The sequence below is a fragment of the Hemicordylus capensis genome, chromosome 4, assembly GCF_027244095.1.
Source record: "Hemicordylus capensis ecotype Gifberg chromosome 4, rHemCap1.1.pri, whole genome shotgun sequence".
In the NCBI taxonomy this organism is placed as follows: domain Eukaryota; kingdom Metazoa; phylum Chordata; class Lepidosauria; order Squamata; family Cordylidae; genus Hemicordylus; species Hemicordylus capensis.
Window position 1 is genome coordinate 262,878,543 of NC_069660.1, and position 23,381 is coordinate 262,901,923.

At 44.2% G+C, this 23,381-nt stretch overlaps 1 protein-coding gene across 12 annotated transcripts in view; it reads left to right on the forward strand.

Annotated features, from left to right (window-relative positions):
* The window catches only part of CHD7 (chromodomain helicase DNA binding protein 7), a 292,592-nt gene that overhangs the window by 188,458 nt on the left and 80,753 nt on the right, over positions 1-23,381 (forward strand). For all 12 annotated transcript variants that reach the window (XM_053246208.1, XM_053246203.1, XM_053246209.1 and 9 more), the window contains 3 exons: positions 14,256-14,311; positions 14,918-15,032; positions 23,107-23,190. In XM_053246208.1, the coding sequence (XP_053102183.1) occupies positions 14,256-14,311; positions 14,918-15,032; positions 23,107-23,190 (255 nt within the window). The remainder of the gene's footprint in view (positions 1-14,255; positions 14,312-14,917; positions 15,033-23,106; positions 23,191-23,381) is intronic.

Below are 23,381 nucleotides of genomic sequence, written 5' to 3' on the forward strand. Positions count from 1 at the left end.
GGCAGCTCTCGCGGGAGTTCGGAGAGCTTCTGGATAGACTAGCCATGGGATAAGTGGGAGAGGGGGAAATGGTGGCAGTAGTAGTGGCTGGCCACTGGCAGGGGGGTGGGGAATGGCACCGAGAAAACAGTGGCGGCAACAGACGGGGTAAGAAGGAGGCAGCAACAGGCGGGAGGAAGAATGAGATAGAAATAGGCAGAGGAAGAAGGAAGCGGCAACGGGTGGATGACAAAATGGCGACAGCAGGGCTGGGGCGGCGACAGGCGACAAACTGGAGTCACAGATGCTCTGTGCCTGGCCCATCTAGTTGATAATAAACTAGTAGTGGAATTTGTTGTAGGTAGATTTTTTTTCTAATTTAGAAAACTGCACAACCAATTCATCGGATTTAATATTATATGTCATAGAGCTATTTAAATGCAAATATTGAAACCAATTTAGTATTTTAAAAAAATTAAGTTCAATTTATGGCATGTGTAACTTAAATTCTGCACGGCCATACATGTATTTTGTTTCTTGTGAATCACAATATATGTTCTCTACTGTGCACAGGAAAATTAACAAAAATTCCTTGTTTATATTCATTGGAATGGATAATATATCTGGCAAAGAGAAATTAGGAATGGCTGTGTGCTGGTACTGACAAACATGTTGTATTTTATCTATTTTTCATGTTCTCCTGTCCAAGAACTAATCTTTGAACTTTGCCCAGACAAGTACTGCTTCCATTTAGAACAGAATGTTTACAAGCTTTGTTTTGTTTTTACATTTGATGTAGTATGATGAAAAAAGAATGGTGAAATTGGGATTATAATACAGAAGGGTTTTTTAGCTTGTTTTAACAAATAAAATTAGCAATGTGTTGGGCAATAAATGCATAGTAGTAGTGGTGTAACTTCCTTAAAGTGAGGAGACCAGGGATGACTCCAAAATGTTGCAAGGAGTAGTGGCACTCCCCGCAAAAGTATTTCCTGCTCTTTGTTTCGCTCCCCCATTTACCAGTCTAGAAATTTACAGCAAAGGGTCAGACAATGCAGTCACAGTATATTATAGTCCTATAGCTTGAATTATTAATTACTTTAAAAGGCTTCCATTGTTTAAAGAAGTCTCATTCACTCACTGGTCTATCCCAGAATAAACAGCAGAAGCCAGTGCAGCTAGATAGGTAGGAAACTTCTCCAGCCTCCCAGGAGCCAGGCCAACCCCTTAGATCAGGGGTGGGGAACCTTGGCCCTCCAGCTGTTTTTGGACTACAACTCCCATATTCCCCAGCCACAGAAGCCAATAGCTAGGGATTATGGGAATTGTAGGCCAACATCTGCAGGAGGGCCAAAGTTCCCCACCCCTGCCTTAGATCATGGTCATCTCCCTTGCAGATTTTAGCTGGCCTGGTACCGAATTCTTACCCCAACCATGTTTTTCCTGCTACATGGTCTTGGACAGGAAGAGAAAAGTAGCCTGGAAAGTAACCTGAAAAGTTTGGCTTAATCCCAAAAGACCGCATTTTCGAAAAGGAATCTGGCCCATTTTCTGAACAAGTTTGAAACTGTCAAGCAAGCTTCATTAATAAAATTAATAAACATTCCTTACCTTACCTTGAGTATTTCATGTACAGCAAAATCACCACTCCCCTAAAAAAACTTTTTGCTACCCATTCACTCCCCCAAACAAGTAGTTCTAGAGTCGTTCCTGGAGGAGATCTTTAGAAAAAATCTCAGGTAATGAAGGAGAATGAATGAGACTTCAGCTAGGGTAAGAATGATACAATCTGAGACTTGAGTACAGACCAGTCTCATGGAATTTGTTTCTCTTTAAAAATGTACAAGATTTTGCACAAGGTAAATAGGACATGCATAGAAATGGATCCTCCTAAAGATAAGAATAGATTGCATAAAGGAAAATGTTGATCAGGAAACACTCTTTGTATTTGATTGTGTAAAAGCTTATAAGGAATGGAAGAAGCTATCAGTGAAGATTTAGTCTGGAAGTTGGCCAGTATCCAATATATTTTCAGTGTATTTGATCTTGTAACAAAGGCATTGGTTTTACTAGGATGTAGTGTGTTGTATTTCAATCCATAGGATCACCTAGAGACAACCTGAATATAGTTAAATTTAAATTAGTCAAATATTGTTTCAGTGGCTCATTAAGTGATGGAAACATTTTATCTTTTCACAAATATGTTAACTGTAGCAAGGCTATTTGAGAAATTACTTTCTTATAAACTCCCCCACCCCCGCTTTTTTACTCCAGTTTTTAGGATATTGTTAAACAACATGATCTGGATCGTGATCCGTTGATCCCATTAGAATGGGTTCTGCACCTGCGCAGAAGCCTCTTGGTATCGAGTCCACAGCTCCTCTTCAGTGCCTGTGCCCCGCCCCACGTGACCACGTGGCTATGTAAGGCGGGAGGAAGCGCAGGCACCTCAGTTCCTTTTCGACCGCTGTGGGATTCACTCGCGATTTCTGCGGCTCCTTCATTTTGGTTCCTTGCTATCTTTAAAAAGTTCTACTTCCTGTATCGTTCTGATCTTGGAATGCTTTTGACTACTCTTTGGATTGCAGTTTGGACTGACTGATTACTGGCTTTGACTTCGGACCGTTTTTTGTTGCTGCCTTGCCTACCAATTTTGTACGTCGAATAGAGTGGATGGATTCTCAGACTTAGATCACGGATTGCTTGTGGAGTGAGTACTATTGACACCCCTAAGGGAAAGAAAACGTTCAAATGCTGTAAAGCGAAACTGCCCTCTCAGGATGGCCACAGCTTGTGCCTGATATGTTTGGGGGAAGCCCATATAATTTCAGTCTGTAAAATTTGTTAGTCCTTTTCAAAGCAGACGAGGAGGAACAGGGAACTTCGTCTATGGGCGGCTCTGTATGACGATATCTTAGCTGCACCTTCCACTGCGTCAAAATCTCCACAAGGCATGAGGGCCCTGGGTTCAGCCCAGTCTAAAACTTCTATGCCCACCGAGACTACCCCTAAGTCCTTGAAAAGGCCGGGTGACAAAATGGCTGCCACTGAAAAGCCTGCAAAACAGGCTTGAAAGCTATCGACCTCAAGCTTGACGCTGTCACCGAAGTCGGATCAAGAAGTGGAGGTGGTTTCAATCTCGACAGCTCCATCCATATCAGAAAAACCAGTCCCGTCGAAACCGAGGGCTTGTCGCTCAACATCGACACCATCGATATCGAAAGAAACATCTCCGTCTCGACAACAAACAAAGCTGTCCTCGAAATTGAGAGACCCAGCGACATCGACTTCGGCATTGACTTCGATATTGACATCGGCGGAGCCGGTTTTGATGGCTGCACTGGCATCGTTACCCGCTATACCTTCTGCCCTTGATTTGGTGCTTGCTATGACACTGATCAGATCTCCTTCGACATCGAGAGATGGTGAACAACTGTCGGTTCTGCAAACACCCCTCGTTTTAGAGCACCCATGACCTTCCCTTTGGAGCAGGATCTTTCTGATGCAGAGGTTCCTCCGTTGGACCCTCTTTTAAAGATGCTGGACTCCACTAATGCTACCCCCTCGACTTTTCAAGGGTTTCCACGTTCTGAAGATGACCAAATGCCTGACTCTACACCGGTTCCGGGGTTACTGACTTCTGCGCAGCTTACAACTCCGACACCTTCGCACACGTGTGGTTTTAGCCATGCTGTTACACCTTCGAGAGAAACGGCACTACCAAGCGCCTCCTCGCCAGGTATGGCTTATGACTACCTGGAAGACAGGGCTTGGAGACCAGCTAACTCCCTGATTCGACAACCGGGGGACTCCATGGTTTGTCAGGCTGAACTAGATCCTGCACTACTCTGTGTATGTCCGCTGTCATCGGGGGATGCTCCTGCGAGACCAATGAAAACACTATATACATCTTCCACTCAGACTCCTAGACTTGTTACTGCCAGCAGATCTTCCCAAATGGCAGTAGGACGTTTTACCCACTCAGCAGTACAAACTGCACCCTTGACAGTGCTGGCTTCGCCACCCCCCGAATTGCCGGGCCCACCACCATCCAGTCAATCTCATTTGGATGAGGGCTCTGGGGACAGCCATTATGGCTCCTCAGATTTTGAATCAGACAGACCGGGGAGGCAGATCCATCCCCAGATGTTGCTACCCCTGCCCATGTTTCACCTACAGAGGAACTGAAGGTGTACCATTCACGTGTGAAGAAGATGGCTGCTGCATTAGGTCTAGACCTCTCTTCTCAACTAAAGACCATAGATGACCCGGTCTGTAATTTTATGCAACGATCTCAATCAGCCCAGCCAGTAGCTTTACCGTTAATTTCAATCATTTCAATTGTGGCTCAGTGTGCATGGCAAGTGCCACACACCTCTACTCCCACATCAAAGCATTTGGAGGGACTTTATCGAGTGCAAGAACAGGATAACATGTACTTGTTCAAACATCTTGTACCGAACTCCCTAGTCATTGACTGTGCCACCAGTTTTAGGTCAGGGAGGAGACATGTCACCCCTGCTGATAAAGAGGGGGGACAGCTGGATGTTATGGGGATGAAGTTGTACTCTATCTCCTGCCTTTCGGTTAAAGTAGCAAATTACTCTGTCTGCATGGCGAAATACAGTTATTGTATATAGGAAAGTCTGGAAAAAGACTTGGATTCACTGTCACCAGAGGAGCTTAAGAATAGATTCCGCAAGACAGTCCAGAAGGCGGTGGACCTCACCTGCCAACAACTAAGCACAGCCAAACATCTGGAGGAATTGGAGTCTAGATCCATCACCATGGCAGTAACTCTGAGATCACATGCTTGGCTACGCTCAGCTGCACTCCAGCAGGACATGAAAGACAAAATAGAAGGACTGCCTTTCGACGGAAAGGGCCTGTTCTTGGAAGAGACAGACGCAACCATGGAGAAAATGAAAAAATCAAAGTTTACGGCCAAGACATTTACTGCTGCGACTTCCGCCTTGACATCTTATGCGGGAAAACAAAGATCCTTCTATCGCCCGCATCCATCCTATAGACAGCAGGACAGACGGGATTACCGCAAGTCTTACCAGCCATATAATAAACGTAACAATCAGCAAAAGGGAAAGTTTCGGGCAGGCCAACGAAAGCCTGCAGAGGAGAACGAGCAGCGGCTTTGAGTATCAAGACAGCCCATCGCATCACCTAATGACACAATTTTACTTACCCCCAAAAAACATCAGGGAGATCTTGGGAGTGCAAGCAGCAACAGCATCAACAACGAACAGCTGCATCCACTAGCCACCAATTCCATTGGCAAGTCATGCAAAAGCATGGCACCACATAACATCAGATCGCTGAGTACTAAAAATTGTCCAGTGCGGTTATGCAATAGAGTTCAAAGCTCGCCCGCGATTCCAGGGCATCCACTTTACAAAGGTGACTCCAGCCTTGTGCCAGGAGGTGCAGGAACTCTTGCAGAAGAAAACAATTGTGCCGGTGCGATGGGCACACAGATGGGAGGGCTTTTACTCCCATTGTTTCCAAATCCTGAAGAAAGATGGAGGGATTCAACCAATTATGGACTTAAGACATCTGAACAATACGTCCAAGTGAAGAGGTATCACATGACAATGTTGCAGGATATCCTACCGCTTCTGCATCAGGAACGGTGGCTGGCGATGTTAGACCTCAAGGATGCCTGTTTTCACATAGGGATCCGTCCATCCTTCAGGAAGTATCTTCGGTTCACTGTAGGAAATGTGGCTTACCAGTACCAAGTGCTACCATTCAGACTTTGCACTGCCCCACGTGTCTTTACAAAGTGCATGGTGGTGGTAGTGGCCCACTTGCGGACAAAAGGGCTAAAGCTGTACTCCTACCTAGACGATTGGCTCCTATCGTCAAGGGATGAAGGCAAGTTACGTTCGCAAATACAATATATGTTGAGACTTCTCCTGGACCTGGGAATACAGGTCAGCTGGAAAAAATCCAACCTCACACCTGTGCCCATCATTTCGTACATTGGGGCTGTGCTAAATGCTACCCTGGGAAGGACATTCCTTCCAGGGGACCGTTTCCAGACTCTCATGTCGCTGGTACATCATTTTCAAAGCAACCCATTGCAACCAGCATGTCAGGTGCAACTCCTCTTGGGCCTGATGGCCTCATGCAAGTCTACAGTTCGATGCACACATCTGAAGATGAGGAAGTTGCAGATGTGGTTTCTTTCCTCCAATCTGATGAGAGACAGCTCAGTGAAACTCTTGCAGGTGCCCTTGCCAGTCCTGCGCTCGCTGTCCTGGTGGACCCAGAAGGCCAACCTACTCAGAGGTATGCCATTCCAAGCTCAGGCTCCATCAGTTTGGGTGACAACAGATGCTTCCCTGAGGGGGTGAGGCGGACATTGCAATGCCACCAAAACTCAAGGCCTCTGGACGCGCTCATAGAGCCATCTGCATATAATTTTTTTGGAACTATTAGTGGTGTTTCAATCAATGAAAGCCTTCCTTCTGATGTTACGTGGCCAGGTCGTACATTTGCAACTGGACAACACTACAGCCATAGCCTATCTAAACAGACAAGGGGGAACGGTCTCCAGGTCTCTGTGTGCCCTCAGCCTTCAGATTTGGCATTGGTGCATCAGAAACAGCATTAAGCCAAAAGCCATCCACATCAAGGGCACGGACAACATACTGGCGGACGGCCTCAGCCGTTCTTTCTCGACGGAGATCAGGCACGAGTGGGAGCTGAACGATGCTTACTTGTACAACGTATTCCGACTCTGGGGTTTCCCAGAGATAGACTTGTTTGCTACAGAGCGAAACAAGAAATGCAATCTGTTTTGCTCCAGAGCGGGTCACGAACCTCTGTCCCTAGGGGATGCCTTCCACCTAGATTGGTCGGGGCACTGGACTTACATCTTCCCCCCTCTACCTCTTGTGAGCAGGGTTGTGGCATGTCTGTTGTTGGGCCATGTGAAGGGCATCCTGATCACACCTTGGTGGCCCCGCCAAGCATGGTTTCCGCATCTACTCAGACTAGCCTTGAACACTTTTCAGAGACTTCCAAACAGTCCAGACCTCCTGATTCAGGAAGAAGGCCTCTAAGCATCCGGGATGGGATGGTAAGACGGTGTTCTCCCACCCTTCCTGCAAAAGTTTCCTGAAAGGTCTTTCTAACCTGTACCCCCTTGTCCATAAGCCACTTGAACAATGGAGTATCTCGCTGGTTCTTTTGGCCCTGACTGAACCTCCATTTGAGCCCATGCATTCAGCAACATTAAAACTGACATCCTTGAAGACTGCTTTCTTGGTGGCGATCACCACTGCTCTCAGGGGGAGTGAACTCACTGCTCTCCGGATGGATGTCCCTTATACCCATTTTTACCCGGACAAGGTTCTCCTTCTACCAGATCTCACCTTTTTACCTAAAATTGTATCGGACTTCCACATAAATCAGGATTTGGTGTTGCCCACCTTCTTCAACTCGCCGACCACACCATTTACATTCCTTAGATGTTTTACATTCCTTAGATGTTCGCAGAGCGCTTCTCTATTACCTCTCAAGGACTAAGCCTTTCCGGCTCTCTAAGCGACTGTTCATCTCCTATAAAGGGAGTGAAGAAAGGGCAAGCATGGTCCAGACAGAGACTTTCGCACTGGATAGTGGAGGCCATCCGGCTGGCCTACTCTCTGCAGAAGGTTCAACCGTCAAGGACCGTTAAGGCATATTCCACAAGAGCCTATGGCACGTCAGCTGCTCACTGTCTGGCGTGTCCTTCCAAGACATCTGTAAAGCAGCCACTTAGTCTTCCGAGCAGCCTTTTATTAAACACTATGCTATAGACCTGCGGTCTGCGGCGGAGGCGAATTTTGGGAGAGCTGTTCTCAAAAGGGTGTTGCAATAACTCTACTGCTCCCTCCTCCTTTAGGAGCTAACACCCATTCTAATGGGATCAATGGATCACGATCCAGATAAACAGGTTGCTCACCTGTAACTGATGATCTGGTAGTGATCCGTTGATATCCATTAGACCCTCCCAAACCTCCCCTCCACAGTAGTACTTACCTCGCTATGGTAGAACTTACCTGCTTATTCGATTGCTTTAGCGGTCTCCAAGGAACTGAGGTGCCTGCGCTTCCTCCCGCCTTAAATAGTCACATGGGGCGGGGTGCAGGCGCTGAAGAGGAGCTGTGGACTCGATACCGAGTGGCTTCCGCATAGGCGCAAACCCCATTCTAATGGATATCAATGGATCACTACCAGATCATCAGTTACAGGTGAGCAACCTGTTTTATCTGATAGCAAATGATGTTGGGTACAATTTCTTCTTTATTTTAAGTGTAAGTGTAAGTGTGTGTGTGTGTGTGTGTGTGTGCGCATGCGTGCACACGCGGGGGGGGTCACATGTGTGTGCATGCATGCAGTGGGGGAAAACTATATAGACTTCAGGATATATCATCCCTGTCTAATTTCTTCTCTGTTTCGACAATCCATTTGACAGGACAGGTTAGACTTTGAAGTAGTTGTGTTTATTACAGTGAATTCCAACTCTTTCTAGAAGTATCAAAGTCATAGTTTCATGATTAAAAATTAAAGTATAATTATGTTTCAATTAGTACCACACATTAAATAAACTTCACTGTGTATTATGTTTGTTTTAGTTGATATAACTTTTTTCTGTCTAAATCATGCTTCAGTCATGGCAACCAGGGAAGGTGCCATTGCTCAGTGGTAGAACACATGCTCTGCAGCCAGAAAATACTAGGATTTCTGCATTCTGCTTAAAGGATTTTGGAAGCAGGTGTGGGAAAGATGTATGTCTGAAACCTAGGAAAGCTGCTGTCGGAGTAGGCAGTAGTGGGCTTGATAGACTGACTCTGTACAGAGCAGTGTCACATGTTTTGGCTTTAGCTTCTATAGAAGTGTTTCATGTGCCCTGTTACCTTTTTTTGTGTATTCGATTATTCTCTTCCTACCTGTATAATGGTTTTTTCAGTGTTTTCACAAGGGGAAGCTCTTCCTCTGCTTTCCCTCTCTCTCTCTGAGACTCTCAAGGCTCTCTTCTTGGCCCTTTGCTATTCTCTCTCTCTTAGGCTTTCCCTGGATGATCTCAACAGATCCTGTAGCTTTCAGTAGTACCTGTATGCTGACAACACCCAGTTCTACTTTTCTACCCCTAGAGCTTTCTCCCTCCATCCAGCCTCATGTCTCCAACTGTCTATCTGACATTTCTGGTTGGAGCGTCAGAAATCTTTCCTCATGGGAGGAAAGATTCGATGTCTTAGACATACTGAGTTTGACAACCGATATGTCTAAGACATCAAATCTTTCCTCCCATTGCTTTTCTTCTTATCAGTTGACAATATCATCATCCATCCTGTTGAATAGATCTGGATAATACCTTGAGGATTCTTTCCAAACGTGCAGACACAAACACACACATAAATTACAAGTTAGAAAGAGAGAAACTGTACTGTGATATATCTAATCAAATGGTGCTGATATTTCAGAAAATATCTGGCCATGATAAATTGACTAGCTGATGGCAATGGTAAACCCATCCTGTATTCTGCCCAAGTAAACCACATGGCTCTGTGGTCGGCAGGAGTTGACACCGACTTGATGGCACAACAACCAACCAACCAAGAGAATTAAAAAGTTGACAGATTTAAAATAAGGAAGTTATTTGGGGAAAACTTGCAAGGTGTGTGTTTGAAAGTGACGCTGGAGTTTTTCGAAGGATTGTGGAGAAAGCAAGACATTAAGACTCTTGAATCTTGATACAGCAAATAGAAGGAATGTCCATTTTTCCTGTCCTTTTTCTTTTGATTTTTATAATTTTCCATTAAAAATATATTTATCTTGATTAACTTATATAATGTCTTAAACATTAAAGAATTTAATAATTCTATGGAAATTTTGAGCAATAAAAATGTTGACAAAAATTTTGACACTTTGCGTAAGATGCATTTTAATTAAAAACATGAAAAATATGACACAAAAAGCTAGGACATACTGTGACAATTCTTATTCAGAACAGATCTGATTTCAGTATGGAAAAGAGTAACTAATGAAGGGCAGATTTTCTTTTTTACATTATTTAATAAATAATTTAACTCACAGACCTAGAGAATGAGCTGACTTGTTGTCTAAAACAATACTGGTTAAGAAACAAGTGGAGCCTGGAACATAACATGCCTTAGAGAAATGTTCCTTTTCAAGCACAGCCAGCCTGCAGGAGTCTTGTAGTGATGTTTAGGCTTTGCAGGGCAAGTGCGGGTATGCAGAGGCAACTGCTTGTGAAAGGAACAGCTGCCTTACTCTTCACACAATAATCAGTGCTGTCCCACATTGCAGTTATGGAGATTGGGCCCAGCAATCTCGGGCTTCCTCTCTATGCTGCCAGAAAGAGAAGGAAGTGCTCACATGTTTGACCCAATCCTCCCTGCTGTGCTGTCAAAGAGAGGGCCAGCAAGCTGTCAGAAGTCACAGCAGTCATCCTTAAAACTGTCACTCGCCCAGTCCTCCTTGCCACACTGCTCAGGAGAAGAATGCAGATAAGAGGAGATGGCTACTGCTCCTTGCAGGAGAAGTCATTATTTTCACGTAATTGCTCACCACTTTGCACTCTCTTTCTGCAGTATGGCAAGCTGAATTGAGCAAGTGGTAGTTGTAAGAAGTCACTGATGCTTCCACTTGCTTACCTGTCCTCCCTTGGATAGTGCGGTACTGGAGGACTGGGCCTATTAAGTCAGCCTGAATGTACAGAGGAAGACACAGCCACCACCTCTGTTTACCCTTCCTCTGTCTTAGCAGTTTAATCAAGAGGATTGTGATTTCTAGATCCAGTCCCCACCACAGTGCTATCTATTGGGAGACCTCTTGGAGAATCTACCTTTTTGCTTCCCCTCTTTGGGTAATATGACAGGAAGAATTAGCTCAGTGGTCCACTTAGTATGAGCAAGAGGAGCCATGGCTGCAGCTTATCCCCCACTCTCATTGAGCTCTCTCCCCCAATGCTTCCTTATCCACAGAGAAAGCACAGCTCAGCGAGTGAGCTGAGGTTCCTTGCTCAAGTATCTTCTCTACCTGCTTGTACACTTTCACTCTCCCTCTGGGCACCATGTTGGTAGGGATTTAGCTCATTTATTTTATGCTACCTAGAGAGAGAAGGCAAGTAAGCAGGCAGAGGCAGCTGCTTGTACAAGTCGCCTCATCCACAGTGCCCAGTCTTCCTGCTGTCCCACCCAGAGAGAGAGAGAGAGAGATGCGCTGAGCAAGCGAGCTGAGGCAGTGATGTAGCTGCTCCCTCATATGTTTTTTGGGAAGCCTTGTTGGCCCCAATTCTCCCTGCCATGCCACCCAGACAGTGGTCAAGCAGGCAGAGGCAGAAATTACCAACTTCGCTTGCTCACTTGTATTGTCCACTTGGGTGGTGCGATGGGCCCAATCCTTACCATTGCAACTCCCAGAATGAAAGGGCAAATAAGCAGCTGGAGGCAGCCCCTAATGTTCCTTGAAACCACACTTTACTTGCTCACTTTATTTCTTGTTTACACAGTCAGACAGGTGTTATTGACTGGTTTGTTTTATCCAGACATCGAGTCCTTCCCCAAGGACCTGGGATGGTTGAATTTTATCATCAATACTGTTGGTTATTATAGATATTGTTGCAGAATATAGGCTGTTCCCAGTAAAGCTGCTTTTTGTAATTGGCTGATGGTGATTTCTGTGGCCCCTATGGTGTTGAGGTGCTCTTCAAGGTCTTTTGGAACTGCACCCAGGGCACCAATTACCACTGGAATTATTTTGGTCTTCTTCTGCCACAGCCTTTCAATTTCAATTTGTAGATCTTTGTATTTTGTGATTTTTTCTATTTCTTTTTCTTCTATTCTGCTATCCCCTGGTATTGCTATGTCGATTATTTTGACTTGTTTTTCTTTCTTCTCGACTACAGTTATATCTGGTGTATTGTGTGGCAGATGTTTGTCTGTTTGTAGTCGGAAGTCCCATAATATTTTTACATCTTCATTTTCTTCAACTTTTTCAATGTTATGGTCCCACCAATTTTTGGCTACAGGTAGCTTGTATTTTTTGCAGATGTTCCAGTGTATTATCCCTGCTACCTTGTCATGCCTTTGTTTGTAGTCAGTCTGTGCTATCTTTTTACAACAGCTGATTAGGTGGTCACTTTACTTGCCCACAATAATAATAATAATAATAATAATAATAATAATAATAATAATAATAAAAAATAATAATAATAATACAATTTCTATACTGCCCTTCCAAAAATGGCTCGGGGCGGTTTACACAGAGAAATAATAAATAAATAAGATGGCTCCCTGTCCCCAAAGGGCTCACAATCTAAAAAGAAATAAAAGATAGACACTAGCAACAGTCACTGGAGGTACTGTGCTGGGGGTGGATAGGGCCATTTACTCTCCCCCTGCTGAATAAAGAGAATCACCACGGTAAAAGGGTTGCCCAGTTAACATTTAAATGCTGTGAAGTGTCTATACCTACAAAGATTAGAATCACATTCGGACAATGGTTTTTCCTGTGACACTCTATGGCATTCTGCCTCCACATCTTGTGTGTGGAGTTCTTGTACTGCAGTTTTAAAGATTTCTGTGTCTTGTATAATTATATTAAGAATTACTGTGATACAAAGCACAATCCTGCTAAAGCTAACTACTTCTAATTTTAATGAAGGAATTTAATCATGTACGTAATTCTTCTGTTGAAATAAGTACAACATTTAGGTCCTTAACATTGCCTGGATTGTGCCCAAACTTTTCAATTTAAGATTTTGTCAAAATGTGAGACTAATACACTGTGTGTTATTTCATTAAATAAAGTCAGTCCCTGAGGTTACAATGCATGCCTTACATTCTGCCTAAGTTGACTATGTTGATACTTAATATTGGTATGAGGTTCTTTGTCACAAGTTTAACCTTACTTAAGCGTAGTATTTTTGGTGTTCATTTAATCTGGCTGCTCTGGATGCAACTCTCCACATGCCATTTCTAGAGGTGAATGACCTTAAAACAGTGGCACATATGCTGGTAGCGTCCAGGCTTGACTATTGTAATGTGCTCTGCATGGAGCTGCCTTTGTACGTAGTCTGGAAACTACAATTGGTACAGAATGCAGCAGCCAGATTGGTCTCTGGGACTACACAAATGGACCACATAATACTGGTTTTAAAAGGACTGCACTGGCTGCCAATATGTTTCCGGGTGAAATACAAAGTGCTGGTTATTACCTATAAAGCCCTTAACGGCTTGGGTCCAGGCTATTTGAGAGAGCACCACCTCTGTCATAATCCCTGCCGCCTGTTGCAATCTTCTGGAGAGGTCCGGTTATGGTTGCTACTGGCTTGTTTGGTGACCCAGGGACCAGGCGTTCTCTGTGGCTGCTCCAGGGCTTTGGAATAGGCTCCCTGCTGAAATAAGGGCATCTCTTTCTCTGTTTGTTTTCAGGAAGAACCTCAAGACTCTCCTGTTCTCTCAGGCTTTTAATTAGAATTAATTTTAATAATTTTAAATACTTGTTTTAATAATTATTTTATTCTATTTTTTATTGTCATGTATTTTAATTTGTGACTTTTAAATATTTTAAATTTTGTACACTGCTTAGAGATTTATATATCAGGCGGTACAAAAATATGATAAATAAATAAATAAATAAATAAATAATATATCTTGCCAAGGTGAATTTAATTGTACCACTGAGTAAAACTAACATAATGAACAATGACATTAAAACGACATCTCAAAGTATAAAGTTCAGTTTTATATGGTTTCTTATTTAGCCATGCTAACTATAAGGAAGCATAAACCTCCGTTAAAACACTACTTGAACATGTTACAAAAACCACAATATAAAGTTGCTACGAGCCAGCCAAAAATAATACATATGGCATTCAGGAGTGCAGTTGCTAATTGGCTGCTGCCTGAGAAAATGGTACATTTGGCTTCTGCTTAACACTGTGGGTTTGGCAGAAAGCCAGAGTTGGGGTCAGGTTGTTGTGAATGAAGCTGCATGTGGTTAGGGAGGAGTCAAAATGATTCATGTCTTGAAAGTTGTAATAAGCTGTGCAGAATGTCCATGTGTACGCAGATGGAGAAAGCTATTTACCTATATCATTCTCACCTTTCTCCTTTAAATATACCATCACTCCCTTTGAGTTAAATTTCAGCCCATGCTGATTTTGAGCAGCAATCTGTGTTGTATGTAAGATGGAGTTGATATTTAAGTTATTCATCATTAACATCACTGATCTTTTTTTATAGATGGAGAGTGGAGAGGAGTTAGAAGCTGAAGAATTCTATGTAAAATACAAAAACTTGTAAGTACTATACCTTCAAAATCCCCTTTTCTGCCTCCTAATATTTGAAGTTCTGTTTTTAAGTTGCCCTATCATTTTCATTCAGCATAACTGTTATTGATGGACAGAACTTGATCATAAAAGATAAATGGACAACCTTTTTATTCATCACAATGGCTGAATTTAATTGCTGCCATTTTTATCTGTAGAATTTGTTGGGGACATCTATATTTACATTCAGATGTGTGCATAATGTGCAATTTCTGTATGGGAGCAATGTGTTGGTTTTGATTTCCACATTTAACTTAAATGACCAAGTACGTTTTATTTCAGTACTAAAGAGTATGCAAAAGAGTATGTTGCAGTTGGGAACTAAAGTTCCAGACAAAGCCAAGTTCTGTGCCGAAGCTGAATTATTTATTTCTTATTTATGATAGTGAAGGAAGTCAGTATAGCTTCAAAACACACATTTCAATATCAGAAGTTGGAAATTCTAGCCAGGACTACTGATAGAACTGTTTTACATAAATATCATCTAGTAAATATCAAGCTGTGATTATAAGTGTTCAGTAGATGAAGTATTGTGGGTTTATGTCTGAATTGGTTTTTCTTCATTCCATCTTTTAGCTCTTATCTTCACTGTCAGTGGGCATCTGTGGAAGTGCTGGACAAAGACAGGAGAATTCAGCAAAAGATTAAGAGATTTAAAGCAAAGCAGAGCCAAAATAAGTTCCTTTCGGAGGTATGTATTGTTTAGTTGCGCTAAGAAACTTTAAGTCTGTATAAGAGTTCAAATCTGGTGACAGTCATTCACATCTCTTTCACCTCAAGACTAGTTTGCTGTTCATTGTATGTGCTTCTCATTTTGAACATGGAAAGTTTCAACTGGTGTAGAATGTGATGGCCCACCAGGCATTGGATCAGCCACTGGAAGCAGATTTCGCCAGTTATCAGGTGTCTTGTGCTGGCTCCATGTTCATTTCTGGGCACACACACAAAACAAGGTACTAGTTTAACTTGGCCCAACATACCTTAGAGATGGGACTCTCTCATGTATCTGAGGTTCACTAAAGGCACCTTTTTCATAATACTATGTGTTCATTGCGATCAGAGCACTAAGGACACATTCTCAATGGCTGCTTTTTGGATCTCTCACACACTGTAGACTTACTGAAGTTCAAACCTGTGCATATCTTGAAAATGGTGTTAAAATATCCATACAGGCTAGCTGTTAGGGGTCATAGTTAATTCAGCAAAGTGTGGGGAAAGTTCCATGGTATTTTAAATATTATGAAACTTTATGTTTTGTGGAGTGAAGAAAGCTTTTGTTAGCTGCCCTGGACCATGGTGCAGGTTAAAAATCTCAGTAAATAATAAATTTCTGATACGTATCTTTCCCCCCTGATTTATTTTTATCTAACAAATGATTCATTGCTCACTTAGTAAACAGAATGTTGCTTGATCATTTTCAGAAATGCTTCTGTTCTTGTTCTGGTGTGGTTTTGGTGTTCAATGACTGTATCTCTGTTTTGGCCTAAGATTTATATTTCCTTTTTGTAAATCTGAATTAAAAAGTAAAAGGCCAATCTGATAGGTTGTTGAGAGCTACAAAGACAGTGATGCAAAAATTTGCATACAGATCATAGTAAACTGTGTGGTGATATTTACAAGTTCTGCCAAGTTAACATGGTTTGATCTGTGTACTGACTCTAAGCATTGTTAATGCTTACACTTTGGACCAGGTCTCATGATCAGTGAGACCTGGTTTAGGGCGCTGAGTGGGCAGAGAGCCCTGGACGGCCGGATCGGCCGCCCACACGATGGCCAGCTCCGAGACGGAGCCGGTGGGGGCTGGGGAGCTCGGGGGCCGCACGGCCTCTGGAAGCCCCAGTATGCCCTGCATGAGCGCGCAGGGCATACTGGGGAGACCCCCGAGCTTTTAAGCCTCCCGGCCAGGGGTCTACTCACAAGTAGCTGTGCCGCGGCTACTCACGAGCAGATAGCCCGGGTTTACGGAGCGCTCGCTCCGCAAATCCGGGCTAAGAGGCGGGCTACAGGAGCGGGTTAGCCGCTCCAGAACCACCGGGCTCGACTGCGAGCCTGGTGGTTCTTACAATCACAAAAATTGGGCTAGGATTTTCCTAGCCCTATTTTTGTGATCGTAAGAATAGCCCCTTTATCTCTGTATTTGTAACCCAGCTTAAAACACTCGTTAAGGTGAGAGCTTTGGTTCCTGTTAACATAATTAAGTTTGGTGTACACATTGCTCTTAAACCTTGTTAAGTCTAGAAAGGGGGCTGAAGGAGGGAGTGTCCAATACCACAGCTCACTTCCAAGAACTAGGGGTACAGATGCTCTGCGCCAGGTCAGCTAGTACCAATTATTCATCCTTATTCTAGGCCACTAGATTTGGGTCTTAGCAAGTATCCAGGGAAAGATAACTCCAAATTTGAGGGGCAACCCCTAAGTATACTTTTCAGCACACCGTTGCAGAAGGTCAAGAAATTTGACAAAGTTGATGTACTTAATAGAGTATCCGTCACCAAACTTAAAGATCACAATGAAACATAGGGGTGGAAGCAACCAGTGTTCCCTCTAATTTTTTTCATCAGTGAGCAGAATGAGTTTTGTTCTGGGTGGCATTATCAAGGTGGTGTGTGCTCATGTGCATTATTATGTGCCACTATAGATAGAACACACAAACACACACACCCCATAAATATGGAAGGAAAGAAATGTATTTTACAATTTGATTCTGTTTATAAAATTGGATTGTTACTTTTTTCTGCTTCACATTTAAGTATAATAAAAACAAGGCAGAATCTAAAACAAGGACTTTTTAAAAAGCTTGCAAGATAAGAATGTCATACATTCAGATTGCCATACACTTAGATAAGAATGTAATGCATTTAGCTTAGCATCACAAAGACCCAAATGATACTGAAACAAACAGTTTAAAAGTACAAACTGCACTTGTTGAAAAGCAATAATACTGGTTTAAGAGGACTGGATTATTCATGGGCAGCAGTGCACTGACTGAGTTTACTATGGTACTACAATTTGAGCACTACACCCTTGCGGTTAAATCCTCACCCAGCATACATAATTGCATAGAATCCTGGATGTGATCTAAATGTTTCAGGAATCTCTGCAATGAGGCAGGATTGCCCTGTATCCACAAAATGGCTCAGATAGTTCAGGCAATGGCTTGGGAATAGTTAGGAAGTCCCTCCATGATTTTGGCAAAAATATTAATTATACAAAGGTGAGAGAGGGGAAATGCAGAAATGGAAAGAACACAGATTCACTAACTTTTCTGCTGTACCTGTAGCTAGATAAATACCATCAGCGAGAGGGATGCACTACACAACCTTGCTGCAGCGAAATGCTTGGCTTTAGATAACAGTACATCTAAATTCCTCAAATGAAGACTTCACCAATCTAGGAGGACTTTCTTTCACATAAAATGTTCCAAAGGGTCTTTCCTGAATCTATAGGAGTAATAGCTTCTGTTGGTGACTCAAGTAAGAGAAGTGCTTGGCCCATTAAAGGAACCTACAGGGGCGATCTCCTGAAGAAACGATCTGGAAACTCCAGTGGTACTGAAAGCTGCTTCATTTATGGTACTTAAGGCTGCAGTTCTGTGCACAAGTACTTTGGGAGTAAGCCCCCTTAAAGCTACTATTAACCAGCCTTTAGTCTGTGATTGTGGGCAATAGTTTCCAGAGAGATAAAGAACAAGGTCTGTGTACACACACACACACACACACACACACACACACACACACACACACAGAGTCCCTCTGATATACTCCTTTTCTTCTCATCCCACATACCTCCCTACACACACACACACACATACACACTCTCCCTCTGATATACTCCTTTCCTTCCCATACCACACACCTCCCTCTACACACACACACTCCCTCTCATACACTTCTTACTTTCCCACCCCACACACCTTCCTCTACAGTCTACAAACACACACCTGCAGTTTACACACCCAGTGTCTTGTCCCCTCTCCTCCTCAGCACTCCTGTGACCTCCACTTCTGTCTCCTTTAAAATTTTATACTGATTTAAACATTGCCATGCATGCACTCTCCCTTGTTCTCTCTCCCAGGGCTGCTGTTCTTGAGTTCTCAGCAGAAGACCCTTCTCTGACTTTCCCATTGGATAAGGAAGCCTGTAGCGAGCCAGGGATGGGGGTGGGGGTGGGTGGGCAGAAGAGAAGGGAAGCTGTTCATGAGCCTTCTCTGAGCTATAAAGATCAAAGCGAGCCCCCACCACCATCAGCTGCTTTCTCCACTTCATGCTGTCTGTGCCATCGGTTGGCCCCCTCCCTGCCTGTGGTTTTCATCTTTGGTATTTACCTTTGTGTGTCCCCAGTAAACTCTTGAGGCTGGCTTTGAGTTGAGCATGGCCTTGGAGGTGGGGGGACAACTCTTTTTAATTTCAGCTCTTCCTCTTCAGTGCTACCTCTAGCCAAATATTGGAGGGATGAGTTAATTAATCAGTTAATTAGAAAGTTGCGAAAGGTGATGGGGGCTGGGGAGAGCGTGCCTGGAAGCCTGCACTGCCACTTGGAGTGGCTGGCAGCCACTCTCTGGGCTTCAGTGCAGGCAGGAGAGGTCTTGCAAGCATCCAGTGCCATGGCTGCTTTTCTTGCAGCCAGAGGCTCCTGGAACCCAGAGAGCGGCTGCCAGCCATTCCACGAGGAGGCACGAGCTGTCAGTAGCCTCTTGCCAAGGCCAGAGTGGGAGAATTGGCTCTCCCACTTCCACAAGAAAGCCCATTTCCCTGCTCTGGCCACAGCAAGAGCTAATGCAGTGGCAGTGGTGGGGGGGAGATTGCCGGCATTTTAAGCAGCCATTGGAGTGCAGCGTGAAACTGCATGGCTGCTGAAATCCTCTGCGCGGAGGTGTGTGAAATTTTGTGAGCCGGGCGTGCACGCAGTCACGTGCCTTAGCAGAAACAGTGGAGGCAACCTCTGAGGTATTCTATTTAGGGATTTATTTGTTAGGCCATTGATTGATTGAATTTCTGTGCTGCCTAATATAGAAATCTCTAGGCAGTGTACAGATTAAAACATAATTTAGGTATTTATAGTTCATTAACAACACATTGAATTGAGTTTGGAAGGTCATAAGGAGACAGTGTAGGCCCTGTAAGACTGGCATGTTCTGTTTACCCGAATCGAAGACTACTCTGAATTTAAGATGATTGCCCTATTTCTAATAACTAGTGTTAAATTCAGGTAGATATAGTTACGTGCTCCTGCCAACTTGCATCCTCTAGAAAACTGGGTGCAGTGCTTTGTAGTGATGTGCACGGTCCGGAGAAGTCCGGACCGGCACCGAAGGGGGGCCTTGTTTTTAGGGCGGGGAGGGCTTGCTTAGCCCTCCCGCCTCCTTGCCCCCGCCAGCGCCCGTATTGAACAGTATAGGGGCGCTGGAAACCAGCCGCCCCCCCCCCCGCCGCCGCGGCGGCGAAATAACCCCCAAAGCCAGCCAGCCAGCCCTCCCTCCCTCCCAGCTAGCTGCCCGCCCACCCACCCACCCGCTCGCTTGCTCACCCGCTCGCTCACTGGATAAGAAACGAGAGGAGCTCCGGCACAGAGCTCCTCTCGTTTGGAAGGCCTCCTGCAGAATGGTGGCGCGCGCATGCGCGCGCCGCAAAGCACGCCGTTCTCCGGAGGCCCGGTCTACCCGCCGGGAAAGGGCCGGGTAGACCGGGCCTCCGATCGCTGAGTAGACCGGGCCTCCGATCGCCGGAGGCCCGTTCTACCCAGCGATAGGAGGCCCGGTCTACCCGGCCCTTTCCCGGCGGGTAGACCGGGCCTCCGGAGAACGGCGTGCTTTGCGGCGCGCGCATGCGCGCGCGCGCAAGCCACCATTCTGCAGGAGGCCTTCCGAACGAGAGGAGCTCTGTGCCGGAGCTCCTCTCGTTTCTTATCCAGTGAGCGAGCGGGTGAGCGAGCGGGTGGGTGGGTGGGTGGGCGGGCAGCTAGCTGGGAGGGAGGGAGGGCTGGCTGGCTGGCTGGCTTTGGGGTTATTTCGCCGCGGCGGCGGCGGGGGGTGGGGGCGGCTGGTTTCCAGCGCCCCTATACTGTTCAATACGGGCGCTGGCGGGGGCAAGGAGGCGGGAGGGCTAAGCAAGCCCTCTCGCCCTTAAAGGCATACCCCCCACCCGGACCCGAACCAGGCAGGGCCGGACCGGTCCGGCAGTTCGGCCATTCTTTGGAATGGCCGCCGGACCGGTTCGGGCACACTGCTAGTGCTTTGCACTGTGAAGCCTCCAGATGCTCTTCTAGACCCTACAACAGAACACAGTAGTCTAGCTTCAAAGTTATGAAAGCATGAGTAGTCACTTAATCTGCTCGGTAAAGTCCACAATATTCTCACCAACTAAATAAATGCTAGGTTATAGAAAAGATTCCTGGTCACCACTGCATTCTGAGTTTTCAGACTAACTGTTGAATCCAGGAGCATCTCCGAATTGTAAGCCTGGAAAGGATTGAATCCTGTCAATTAGCGATGCTGTGGCTGTGGCAACCAACATGCAAATAGCAGATGCTCACAAATGGTTCAAACTCCTTTGGATCTGAGTCTAAGTAGAAATGCATTTTGTCTAGCACTGTTGCTTTTAGTCTTTCTCTGCCAATCCTACACCCTTCCCCAGCAAAAAATATTTAGCTTTTTGAAAGGGGAGGTGTCTGTAATGCTAGAGAGAACTCCTAGATTCCTTTCTGAGACTAAGCTGAAAATGATGCTCCCAAACATGTTCAGGATTTGAACATGTTCGGCTCTGGCACCCACCAAATAAATGTCTGTCAGTGATAGGACAGAGATCAGGACTTCTATAGCAGTTCTCAAAGAAGAGACAGAAACAGTCTTTCAGGTAACCTGGTTCCAGATTATTAGGCCTTTAAAAGTAAAAACAAGCAATTGGAATTGAGCCCAGAAGTACATTGTCAACCAGTGCAGTAGGGCCAGAAGAGGTTTAACATGCCTGCCCAAGTTGGCAATCTTGCAGCAGCATTCTGCACCAGTTGATGCTTCTGAATTTCAACATTCCCACAAGTGCATTACAGTAGACCCCTACTAATTAGACCCTCAGTTAACCCCTGATAACTGAGCAAAGAGGCACCTTTTTAAAATAGTGATTCTCTTTATTTAGGAGGAGGAGAGCAACTGCCCCTACAACCCCAGCACAGCATGCCTCCAGTGGCTGTTGCTGGTGGCTTTCTTATATTTCTTTTTTGGATTGTGAGCCCTTTAGGGACAGGCAGCCATTTAATTAATTAATTAATTAATTAATTAATCAAATTTTTTGTATGTATACTGCTTTAGGAACTTTGGTTGAAAATATTTGTTGTATTCATAGACCAGTCTAATGTAACCAGTACATAAACTCTTAACAGCTTGCACTGTCTGGAACGGGCTGCAGTTGCGGCTGGTAAAAGGCATACCAGACTATAGCAAGTCACCTGAACTCCCAGGTACAATCCCGGGTCTAAGAGTACTCTAAGACTGCATATATGATCTTGCAGCAGAAGTGCAACCCCATCTAAAAATGGGTCTAACACCTCTACCCAGCAGGGTAGATTCCCTCTTATTTGGATTAAGTTTTAACTTGTTTGGCCTTGCCCATCCCAGCACTGACTCTAAGCACTTGTAGATTTCAAGTGTAAGATTTCAACTCCTTACATGGAATTAGGCATGGGTAATGAAATTTAGAGCTGGGTATCCCTCATGTGTTGGTGACACTGTAACCCAAAACTCTGGATGAACTTCCAGAGCGGTTTCATGTAGATGTTAAAGCACTGAGAAATAAAACTGAGCCCTGAGGGAACCCTAAACACCAAGGAGTCCCCCAGAGCCATCTCCTGGAAGTATCCCTCAATGTAGGACTGAAACCACTGTAACACAGTGTCCCCAACTCAGAACTTAAAAGGTTCTGGACCAGTATGCCTGTCCTTTCAATTGAGTAGGACCAGTTATTTGGGAAATGCCAGTGATGCCACTGCCCAGAGCCTCTGGATGGGGTGGTTTATAAATGTAATTGATGATGATGATGCCATGGAATCCCTGAAACACTGAGTGGGTCCTGGAATCAGGGTATAGCTCAGTATGGAGGCTATTATTATTAGTTCCATATCACAGATGAGGGAAATTAAACTACCTAGTGTATTTGTGGCTGAAGTAAAATTTGAGCTGAGTACCTTTTGGCTCACACTCTTGAACACCTTACCTCTCATATATTCATCGCCATGCATCAAAAATAAAGATGTTTGTGGAAGATGGTGACGAGAACAAAGTGTGAATGCTGTGGTCGTCCTTTATTTTATATATATTGCGGAATAAAAATATGTGAATCTGGTTTCCACAGCAATTAGTCAACTTTTGCAGTTATATTTTTTACAGCACTTAGCATCCATGGCTCCAGTTTCTTTACTGCAAGCTGCAGTTTTGGAGAATGCTAAATGCAATGCATGCCATAAGCCTTTTTGATTGCTCATTAGTGAATTGTAATTTCACACTTCATTTAAAATATTCTTAAACATTCTCGCTCAGTAAAAGGTTTCACACAGTAATTAAGAGACCCAGTTAACAAAGTCTGAGAAGTCTGATTCCCTCACAGGGAACAATCTTGCTGAAATGTTGCATTTCAATTAACATGTCGAAGTTTGCCAAATATAAGCTGTATTACTGTGGCCCCTGATTTATTTTCCTTACTGAAAATCTAATAATTTTTATTAGATTTTTCTAAGAAAAGGTTTAATTTTGTGTTTATGCTTTTTGCCTTCATTAGATTGATGATGAACTTTTTAATCCCGATTATGTTGAAGTTGATCGCATAATGGATATTTCACATAGCAAGGATGATAATGGAGAGGTAAGAAAACTTGACAGTGATCTGCATTTATTGAGTTGCTGTGTAGAAGTAATATTAGTAATAGATGGCATACTTTATTTCTGTTTGCTATAGACAAATGTTGGCATTGGAGATTGATGTACATTTCATTGGATTTTAGTGTAGAAATGTGCAAGTTTAAATTACATAGAATTGTTCAACTTGAAAGCATG